The sequence below is a fragment of the Macaca mulatta genome, chromosome 4 (genome assembly GCF_049350105.2).
Source record: "Macaca mulatta isolate MMU2019108-1 chromosome 4, T2T-MMU8v2.0, whole genome shotgun sequence".
NCBI lineage: Eukaryota > Metazoa > Chordata > Mammalia > Primates > Cercopithecidae > Macaca > Macaca mulatta.
In genome coordinates, this window is record NC_133409.1 from 132,207,172 (window position 1) to 132,219,384 (window position 12,213).

General features: G+C 34.4%; 1 protein-coding gene across 1 annotated transcript; it reads left to right on the top strand.

The window, feature by feature from the left end:
- Nucleotides 1–5,236: 5,236 nt before the first annotated feature.
- On the top strand, nt 5,237–11,363 carry DEFB112 (defensin beta 112). The gene is made up of 2 exons (XM_028847485.2): nt 5,237–5,294; nt 11,137–11,363. Exons 1-2 carry the CDS (start codon nt 5,237–5,239, stop codon nt 11,361–11,363), a joined length of 285 nt encoding a protein of 94 aa, XP_028703318.1.
- The last annotated feature ends 850 nt before the right edge of the window (nt 11,364–12,213 follow it).

The window sequence follows — 12,213 nt, forward strand, 5'->3', positions numbered from 1 at the left end:
TTACAACATCAAATTTTAATTATAGTCCTAGTTTTGTACTCACGTTCAGTTTGGAAAATAATTTCCATGTATTTTATGAATTTAAGCCTAGTTCACGAAACATCCTAGTGAATCAGCACTAACATGGTTTTTGTTTGTTTGTTTGTTTTGTTTTGTTTTTGCCATTTTCCCATTTCCAGTTTGAAAAATGTTGGTTCAAAGCACATATTCCAATGGCTGCAGCCCTCCAGTAAATGAATAATCTCATTTTTTTTAAATCTCTTTGAAAGGAATAGGGGGAAAAAATCAATGAATTTGTTTTCATTTCTGCTCTTCTTGTCCATAGGAGTTCTGGTGGCAAAAGTACATTTTAATGAATTTACCTGTGGGCTTGGTGATCCAAGTTGATAATCATTCTTATTCATAACAAAATTCAATTTTCTGTGTTGATTACTGTGAACACTGAACAGGCCCAGGTACATTAATTTTACCTAGAGACAGGCTGAAATTGTCTCCCTCATGTCAACTGATGAGAAAATTCTCAGTCCTTTCTTCCAGCAAGGGCACATGTCATAATCAAGCTGCTAGCCTCACTTTAAGTAGTATAATAGTATAATTTTCATCTTAGATTATACAGGGAAAAAAGATATAGAAGGAAAGCAATTCCCAGATAATTACTTAATCACTCTAGTTACCATGAGGTCTTCCTGGAATCTTTATACATTCTAAAATTATTATGATTGTGTGATTAATAATCTTGTTACTCTGCATGTAAACATGAGTTCAGATCTTACTTTTCCACACTTTCCAGGCATGCTTGAAGTGTTGTGAAAAAGAACTAATCAATTTCTGTCTTCACAACCAGTATCTGAGGAATAAAGATAAATATGCAATAGCTTATGCAAATTTTACACACTAAATTAGAAATAACAGTAATTTAGGAAAACAAAGTCATGGATTCTAGTTTTAAAAAAGTGAAATATTTCTGAATTGTGATAAGTCCTACTTTAGGAACTTTTATCAAAATATTCTAAGGTTAGCAAGGCAGAGTTATCACTGTTGGTGAGTCTATTTTTAATAAATTATAAATAATACATAATATAGAACCTAACCTCTTTGGATTTCAGTGTCTTCATCTATAAACCTTAGTATACTTTACAATACTTCAAATTAATTTGTTATGACGCAGATATCTCTGCACATCAAGATTCAGCATTGACAGGTTTATTTTAAAAAATCTCAAGGATCAAATTGCTGTAGCATAATTTTAAAACTAAGGTTTTAAGAATTTAAATATACATCCTTGTAACTGTAAAGTTTCTCCTCAAGAAGATTTCTTTGAGTTTATAAAAAATAGATGATATTATTCTACCCAATACAGACTCAATAATCAATACTACTAAGGAAATTCTATAAATGAGGGGGTTCTTTTGTTTCCTTGCTTAAACAACACCTCAACCACAGAAATCATCAATGGGCTCTTTACAGCTGCTAAATAAATTATTTACAGTGAAAATTCTTTTCATTTTTTCTGTTTTATAGTTATTCAATGCAAATACTCTATCCCAAAAGTATATTTTTCATTTTATTCTTATTTCTCATGAAAATATTAAATCTTATGTAACAAAAAAATTAAATGTTATTTTTAAAAAATAATCTCCAAAAGTGAATGCCTTTGCAGTGATAAAGGTGCTATATATATTCATTACTAAAACATAAAATTAGAAAATGGGATAACAGATTTGATCAATCTCTAAATTATGAACCTACACAGTAACCAATTTATATTTAATATATACATAAAAATTAAGCTATACAGATGTCAGGGATGTCATTGATATCTGCATGTTGAGGCTTAATTAACATACAGGTTTACTAAATTTCACTCCAGTCCTGGTTTCAGTCAATGAATGAGCAAAACAAACAGAGAGAAAAGAGGACTTGGTGACTCATGAATTTGTATTCTATGGAGCTGATGCTCCTCACAGTGACCACTAAAATTACATTAAAAATGAAAAAGGGGGCCGGGCGCGGTGGCTCACGCCTGTAATGCCAGCACTTTGGGAGACCGAGGCGGGAGGATCACGAGGTCAGGAGATAGAGACCATCCTGGCTACCACGGTGAAACCCCGTCTCTACTAAAAATACAAGAAAATTAGCCGGGCGAGGTGGCGGGCACCTGTAGTCCCAGCTACTCGGGAGCCTGAGGCAGGAGAATGGCGTGAACCCGGGAGGCGGAGCTTGCAGTGAGCCGAGATCCCGCCACTGCACTCCAGCCTGGGCGACAGAGCAAGACTCCATCTCAAAAAAAAAAATTAAAAAAAATTTTTAAAAAAAGGATGTTTGATGATTGTCTAGATACAACTTTTTAAGCAGAGTTATCTTACTGATATTTAGGTGATAAATGACAAGGAAGCAAAGTGGCTATGTAGTTAATGAAGAAGACATTTGAATATGAGCATAAGCATAAATGCACTCAACCTCTCTGTTTTCCTCCAAAATATTTAGGAAAATTGAAAGTTTTTTTCTTAGGCAGTGAAAAATAACAATTTCTTAGGGGAAAAAACAACTTAACTGGGGACATTTTGTTCATGCAGGGGTCCAACGGGAGTTACTCTTATTCCTTGACCAGCAGAGGGTAAGTACATTTTGTATGTCTTTATCATCCAGGGTGATGAGGTTTTTGATAAACCTAATACTGTAGAACCTAAGTCACTCACTAATTGTGTAACTAAATGTAGAATTAGAGAATAAAGGAACAATAAAGAAGGATAAAATATTTTCTTCAGCATACTAGTGTTAGCTTTAATTTCCTCAGGACAAGGTTTCTTATTAGATCCACAAAATTTCTGGTCCAGAAACCTTATAATATGCAAGCTTCAAATGAATTGAGATTTATCTGTGGTTCAGTTAAAAAAATACTATACTCAGAAAACACATGAGAACTATTTGTCATGAAACATTCATAGCATTTATTTTATTCATTTGGCATATATTTATTTGCATGTCTTTTCAAAAATAAGTTGAGTTTCTTAAGGCAGTGAAAATGTTTTATTTATCTGTTTTCTAGACATCTACAGTGACTAGGAGGTGGCCATGAGATCAGTGAATCCAAGTATTCCTGCATAATTCTATTGTTTATGATTTAAAATTCTTAATATATTCAAAAAAAGCAATTTAAATTGTATGTATTCTCACATCCAAATACCAAATGTTGAAAGGCATACTCTATTTCTGTTTTGTGGTGTAGATCCTGCAGAATGTGTTTAATATGTAGGACATTTATCATACAGGATTTATATTTACCTGTTCAAAAAAAGGAGCAGTTTCCACGTTCTCCATGGGATTAGACCTGGGTCACAAAGTCCCCTAAGTGAATCAGCTGTAATGCTGTCATGTTGCTGTTTGAATTTTCCACCCTTTGGATTTGACAAATAAGATATTCAAAATAAAATTTCTAAATGACTTTAGTCCTTGCAGCAATATTGCACCCTTGTCATGTCTTTGGAAACAGCTAAAATTAAAAATCAATGAGACATTTATCTTCTTTGTTCTTCTTTCTTTGTGTTTATTCACAGAAGTTCTGAAAACAGAGAAAGCATAATAATATATAAATTATTTTTAATGAAATTTGGGTTTTGGTTTCAGTGTCCAATTAGAACTTTGTCTCATCTACAACAATCAAATGCCCTATCCTCGTCACAGTTGTACCACAGCAACTAGAAAAGTAACAGGCACATGGTAGGTGTTTGAGTAATATCTGTTCAATTAATCTCACATAGGGATGGGTTTAAATAATCTTATACTATGTCAAATGATAGTTAAATCCTCTATTCATCGAACCCCAGTAAGTTCTTAGCTTGTAGTATAAATTCTTATCTTTTTATTTATTTTTTTTTCGAGACAGTGTTTCACTTTGTCACCCAGGCTGGAGTACAGTGGCATGATCATCTCTCACTGCAGCCTCCACCTCCCAGGGCTCAGGTGATCTTCCCACCGCAGCGTCCCAGTGTAACTGAGACTACAGGCATGTGTCACCACTCCTGGCTAATTTTTGTATTTCTGTAGAGATGGGGTTTCACCGTGTTGCCCAGGCTGGTCTTGAACTCTGGAGCTCAAGAGTTCTGTCTGTCTCGGTCCCCAAAAGCACTGAGACTACAGGCATGAGCCACTGCACCTAGTCGAGTCCTTCACTTTTAATTCATATTTTATCAGTGAAGAATTTGGTGGTAGAAGGGAAAAATTACTGATCATGTGTCCTTATTACTTTGTCCAGGAAGCTTTGCCACAATTCTGATTATTTGTACATGTTTCAGTTGCAACCTTTGCAAATAACATTCTCATAAATGTAAAATAAGGATGACTAGTATTAACTGGGGCTTCTTTACACCCAGATTCTTAGTGCTTTTTATGAGTGTAGTAAGAGAGAGTCAATGGATCATTATTCCTTATTGGGTCTGGGGAACAATATCAGTTCTTTATCATATATCTGCTGTAGCAGACTTTGGAAAACTTACAGATTAACTCAGAAATACCTTCTCACTATGTAGACAATAACAACAAACAGAGAAATGCATTCTAATTTTATAACATTGAATGTTTTTGCACTGACATTCACAAATCCTACTTGAGGGGACGGACCTTTCTTCATGGTATAGCTAAGCTCGACAGGATAATATCCATAAACATCAGAATACTGTCATGATTTATGTTCATACATAATTTAAATAAAGAAGGTGTGGATTATAAAATTACCTGACAAATCTGGATCTCAACATTTTTATATGTAAAATTAAATATTCTGTATGATAATTTCAGCCTAAAGTTATATGGTTTGGATTTTTTGCTACATTGAGATTCATTGTTAATACTGGGACCATTAAAATAGTGAATGGAATTATATAAAACTAGTACTTCTGGGGTGTCAAGTGAATTGCTGCAGGACTATTTCTGATCTTGGTCACCTAGCAATTTATACCCATATTCTTGTAACTGTTAAAGTTTCTTAAAGAAACTGACTGCAAGAGAAATCAGCAGATGTAACTTTTGTGTGACAAAGCAGATTTTTCTAGTCACTATCTCTTTGAATATGGCACTATTCACCAAGCATGGAAATGTTCTTGCTCTTAATAAGCTTCAGTAGTCAAAACTATGCAGAAGAATTCTTTAAATGTAAGGGTTTTTTTTCCCTTGTTTCAACAACAGCTGAGTCAGACAGATGATCTGTACACTGTTTTATAGCAAGAAATCATTTACAATGAAGATCCTTCTCTTTTTCTGTATTTTGCTTTTCTTTGCTGTCCTTATTCCACCAGGTAATATGAATATTATTGCTAGAGGGATCAAGGGGCCAGCATTAAAGTGGGGGAACTGAGATATTTAAAGTAGAATTTATATTATAAAATCATTTTATTAATACCATCACCATGTTACATTACATTTATTCACAGTTCTCAGGTAAAAATATTTGAATAATTTTTCAAACACAACATCCTAGAAAAGGCTGTAATTCACCTTAATTACATAAAATATATATTCATATATATGCATATATGTAAATGATTAGAAGAAAATAATGCTACATTGATTTCATAGATTCATGAAATGCGCATTTATTCAACACTCAAATTTAACTGAATTTGATCTATTAATAGAGTAGAAAAAACTGGGAAAGTTATGAATTATGCTGGGAAATCATTGATCCCCACATTGATATTATTTATAGCAGAGGTTAATCAGATAAAATGCCTTCCTAAAAGTTTCAAACTGTATTATGTTAACAATTGAGAAAAGCTGCACTTGTCTACTGCTCACTTCCAGTTAAATTCTCCTTTTTCTTTATCTTGCTGCTTTCTCTGATTACCAAGCTATCTGTCAGTATTGAGATCATAGGAGGTAACCTTAAAATAAATCTGTAGTAATTCATTCGTTTAGTACTACTCTGCCCTAACATTTAAACATAAATAGCTTTTTAGCTGATAATTTCTCACCAAAAGGGAACAAGTAGATGAACTTCAATTAATAATGTAAACCAACAAGGCAGTTTATTTATATTAGAGAATAATTTTTCTTCTTCTTAAAAGTTAGTTAAAGCATGCTTATTAGAATTCCCTCTGTATTTAGAACTTTTCTGAGATACAAAGAATTATACAGATTTCAATAAACACTGATAGGTTTTCTTCTAAATAATGATTTTAATAGCTAGCATTTGTTCTGCATTTTGCCTGTATTGATTTATTTTTCCTAACAATAGCCATGCAAGGTGAACTTATTAATAGTCATTTATTCATTTAACTGGATTTTTAAACATGTGTACTATATGTTTATCATTTTGTGAAACCTTTTATAATCTATAGGACCATTAAATAGAGGCAAATACGTTTGTGTCTTTATTTCTGAAAATATTTTTTTCTTCTACTTTTAAAGTAATTTTTTTTTATTTTGCAGTGAGCTCTTACCAACCTGTTAGCACTCCTATGAAATTATTGACAACCATATGGAGACTGAAGCTTGAAAAAATGTACTCAAAGACAAATACATCTTCCACAATATTTGAAAAAGCATGACATGGGACAGAGAAAATCAGCACAGGTAAAATAAAATAAGTAGAATTGTGTCTTGCACATTTTAATCAATACTTTTCGACTGAAATGAAGTAAATATTCTGAGTATATTCTCTACCCCAGTCCCTGTTTACCTATATGTTCTTGTCTTTCACCTCATAGGTTTATGAAGGCTGAATTTCATGTTTAAAGCAAGAAAGAAATCTTATTTTAAGGTTGTAGAGGCTGAATTTTTTTTTGGATGAAGTGCTGGCTAGGCAAATGCCCTTATCATTTCCATGAAGAAAGTTTCTCTAATCATTGTTTTCAGCAGCATTGTTACTTTTTTTAAATGTTTTAATGCAATTGTACTTAGGAGTTACACTGCTGTCTCAGTTTCCCTCCTACCCAAGAGCTGGCAATTTGTTCTTTTTTTTTTTTTTTTTTTTTTGAGACAGAGTTTCACTCTTGTTGCCCAGGCTGGAGTGCAATGGCACGATCTCGGCTCACTGCAACCTCTGTCTCCCAGGTTCAAGCAATCCTCCTGCCTCAGCCTCCAGAGTAGCTGGGATTAAAGGCTCCCGCCACCATGCCTGGCTAATTTTTTATATTTTTAGTAGAGACAGAGTTTCACCATGTTGGCAAGGCTGGTTGCAAACTCCTGACCTCAGGTGATCTATCCGCCTCAGCCTCCCAAAATGCTGGGATTACAGGTGTGAGCCACTGCGCCCGGCCAAGGCAAAACTATTTTTTATCAATCACCACTGTTCAAAATACTGACATTTTTGGATATAAAAAGTATATTGTTATATGAAAAGAATGATGAAGGTGTTCTGTTTATCTTAAAGCACAGTTTAATTAAGACAACTCAAAAAGGCAATTGAGCCAACAAAAGTCTAGACAAGGGACTGGGAACTTAGTTTTAAAATAATTCTTTTTGACTAAATTTCACTGGATATCAGCATGATGTTGGAATCGGACTTTTAAGTGCTCCATCCTTTACAGAATCATTAATTTGAACAATTATCCAAGCACGAAAATGCCTTCACAAGAGCTAAGGAAACCACGTGAGAGATCACAGCACTTAGGTAGATTACAGAAATAAGAAAAGATACATTAAAGAGGATAGGAAGGACAGTGTCACATTGCTCATGCCACCTCTCTCCCAAGCCTAGATAGCACAGCCTGGATACAGATACCCTCCCTGTGGAGGCCAGAGAGGGAAATGACCATAGAACTTAGCCTTGGACCCCAACACTGGATGGCCTTTCTAAGTATTCAGTCCAGTAACATGTACCAGTTTGTATTCCAGGAGCAATAGGCTATATCTTATATCCTAGGTATGTGATAGGCTGTACCATCTAGGTTTGTGTAAGTACAGTTTATGGTGTTTGCTCAAGGACAGAATCACCTAATGGCATATTTGTCAAAACCTATCCCTGTCCCTAAGTGACACCTGATTATATACATTTATTATGTATATTATGTACACATTTATTTGTGTGTGTACGTATATATATATTTGTGTGTATATCTAGATTTATGCATATTTTATGTGTATACACATTCAAAAGCAGGCATAAAGAATGCATACTTAAGGAACACAAATATTAATATAAGGCAAAGTAAGAAAGTTAGTGTTTAATTCAGGATAGTGATTATTCTTAGGGGAGAGGGAGGGGGTTATGATGTGGTGAGAGGGTATGAAGCTTCTAGTAATATCTTGTTTCTTGATGTAGGTAGTAACCTCATGGCTATTTCATCTACAGTGCTACATTAAGCTCTGCATTTATATTTTGTGTTCCTTCTCTCAGAAGGAAATACCCCTTGTGATATGTTTCTTTGTGAACAGAACTATGCTGGGGTTATCTGATTATGAAATGTACCTTTCATATCTCAGGGTAAATATGGGCTTGAAAGATTATTATTACTATTATTCATATTACTATTACTATTTACAAATAAAATACAATTATTAGCAAAGATAACTGCATAAAGTGCTGGTTCCTAGGTGACTGAGTATACATCACTGCAAATCCAGAGTATGGTAAAAGGAATATCCTCTGATAGTGTAGTCTCAAAATCCTCAGTTATTTTAAATTATTGCTGCAAAATTTGTGGGTAATATTACTACTTTATATAAAATGATATATATGTATTTTATTTAAATACATGGACACAAAATTGGTTAATTATAGAATAAAAAGGTTTTTGAGATGAAAGCATACTTATAGACATCAGTGATAAGGACTTGCTCATTTTCATTCACCTTCTGAAATATGTCCAGCAATGCATGCTTGTATTGGTCCAGTAATGGTAGATATGTACTTTCTAAGACAGTCTCTTCCAGAATTTTTATTAAACTTTTTAATTAATTAAAAAAATTATTATATTGATTCAAAACCTGGCTCTCCAGTGATATGCACCATTTATTTTTAGTTTTATCCTGTGGAGATACAGAGAATAAATGAATACCTGCAACGACAGATCAGAACTTCTGTTAGTGACAGAGAGACCTTCTATCTAGATACATACATCATTCCTTATAATTGTGGAAGTTACAAAGTCGAAGAAATTATGGTGTAAAGTGAGATTAGAGACATTTTTTAAAATTTTCTATAGCACTGGAAACTTCAGGATGAAAGAGAAAAATGGCAAAGTAAAAAGAGAAAATTATGAGCCTTGCTGAAATGTTCACTATGTCCTCAGCTTGTGGTTATTTACTATTTCCTTATTCTAGTCACCCCAAAGTGTCTATTTTTTAAGCAAAATTTCTCTTGTGCTTGGCTCTAGGGTGCAGATCCAAGAGGAGATGAGATATTTCAGGAAAATAAAATTGTATCTTTCAGTATTTTAGAACTGCTCAAGTCAGGTTAAAAAGAACGATGGAGAAACAAGAAATGGGGAAAGGATTCCCTATTTAATAAATGGTGCTGGGAAAATTGGCTAGCCATCAGTAGAAAGCTGAAACTGGATCCTTTCCTTACTCCTTATACGAAAATTAATTCAAGATGGATTAGAGACTTAAATGTTAGACCTAATACCATAAAAACCCTAGAAGAAAACCTAGGTAGTACCATTCAGGACATAGGCATGGGCAAGGACTTCATGTCTAAAACACCAAAAGCAACAGCAGCAAAAGCCAAAATTGACAAATGGGATCTAATTAAACTAAAGAGCTTCTGCACAGCAAAAGAAACGACCATGAGAGTGAACAGGTAACCTACAGAATGGGAGAAAATTTTTGCAATCTACTCATCAGACAAAGGGCTAATATCCAGAACCTACAAAGAACTCAAACAAATTTACAAGAAAAAAACAAACAACCCCATCAAAAAATGGGCAAAGGATATGAACAGACATTTCTCAAAAGAAGATATTCATACAGCCAACAGACACATGAAAAAATGCTCATCATCACTGGCCATCAGAGAAATGCAAATCAAAACCACAATGAGATACCATCTCACACCAGTTAGAATGGCAATCATTAAAAAGTCAGGAAACAACAGGTGCTGGAGAGGATGTGGAGAAATAGGAACACTTTTACACTGTTGGTGGGACTGTAAACTAGTTCAACCATTGTGGAAAGCAGTGTGGCGATTCCTCAAGGATCTAGAACTAGATGTACCATATGACCCAGCCATTCGATTACTGGGTATATACCCAAAGGATTATAAATCATGCTGCTATAAAGACACATGCACACATATGTTTATTGTGGCACTATTCACAATAGCAAAGACTTGGAATCAACCCAAAAGTCCATCAGTGACAGACTGGATTAAGAAAATGTGGCACATATACACCATGGAATACTATGCAGCCATAAAAAAGGATGAGTTTGTGTCCTTTGTAGGGACATGGATGCAGCTGGAAACCATCATTCTTAGCAAACTATCACAAGAACAGAAAACCAAACACCACATGTTCTCACTCACAGGTGGGAACTGAACAATGAGATCACTTGGACTCGGGAAGGGGAACATCACCCACCGGGGCCTATCATGGGGAGGGGGGATGCGGGAGGGATTGCATTGGGAGTTATACCTGATGTAAATGACGAGTTGATGGGTGCTGTCGAGTTGATGGGTGCAGCACACCAACATGGCACAAGTATACATATGTAACAAACCTGCCAGTTATGCACATGTACCCTAGAACTTAAAGTATAATAATAAGAAAGAAAGAAAGAAAGAAAGAAAGAAAGAAAGAAAGAAAGAAAGAAATCTTAAAAAGGAAGAGAACATTTACCACAGAACAGTACTAAGAATGAATGATAAATGAGAGGATGGAGATCGTCCCACTCGTATCCAATGGTTCTAGTCAATGAGCAAGACAGACAGAGGAAGATTAATAAATTGCAAGCCCTTCAGAAATCCCTTATTGAGTCACTACAAAATTATTTAAAATGCATAGGAATGGAACCTCTCGTTTAGGAACTGTATACTTGTTGATTTCCTTGATCTGCTCTGATATGGACAAAAAAAAATTAAAGCAAATATCTATTTCCTTTATTTTTCCTCTGTTGTCTGTGATTACTTCCGTGTCTTCTTTTAAATCTTGGGAGTTCCCACCTAGATTACTAATTCCAGCTGTTCTTGCGTTCTTTCAGCCAGAAGTGAAGGGCACTATATCATCTTTAATAGGTGGAAGGCATGTATAGCGATTGGCGGTCGATGTAAAAATCAATGTGACGATAGTGAATTTAGGATTTCATACTGTGAAAGACCTACAACTCATTGCTGCGTGAGAGAATGTGACCCTATGGACCCAAATAATTGGATCCCAAAGGACTCAGTAGGGACTCAAGAATGGTACCCTAAAGACTCAAGTCATTGAAGAAATCTATCCACAAGAAGATGATACATCTTAACGAAGTCTTCTCATTATTTCATCACTTCATTAATGACCTATAATTTCTGTGCATGTATACCTATAATGAATATACAATTAAATAAAATATATTTCAGCCTGAAATATTTATAAACATTGTGCTTGCTTGGGAGAAAGAATCAGAATACAAAGCAGGGATTTGAACTCAGGAATAGAAGCAGCATGGAGAAGAAAATCCATGATGGGACCACTACGTTTAGTGAGATTCTGGGGCCAATTCCTTATTTAGTGTGAAAAGCCTATTATGAGTCATTAGTGAAGTACTATCAAGAATTCTTTGAGGAGACTCAGGAGTGGGGACAGAGTTGATAAGAGCTGTGATCCCTGAACTAGTAAGAATTGTTGCAAGAAATTTGAAGGATTATGAAATCCTCATAACTTTCTCATATTGCTTATACTTCCGGTTATACTTTTTCTCTCTTTTTTGAAAGAATTATGAAAATAAAAATAACTGATTTTTTTCTCAAAAATAAGCTCAAAAGGTAGAATAGAGGGAGACTAGGTTGAGGAGGAAAAAGAAGTATGGTAAATCCCTATAGCTTGTGGCAATAATAATAATGTGAAATTATGATTAACTTTTTTGCTTTGTTTTGCTTTGTTTCATGTTTTTAATGTTTCCACACGTTATTAGATGATTCTTATCATGCTACTTATTGGTGTCTTAGTAAATTTTAAGTTATTTAAAAATAATGTAACAGAATTATATATGTGTGTATGCATTCACACACAGTTGGTCCTATTACCTCACCTAGATTAAAAATTTTCCCTATTCAAACATTTTGAAACATCAACTCTA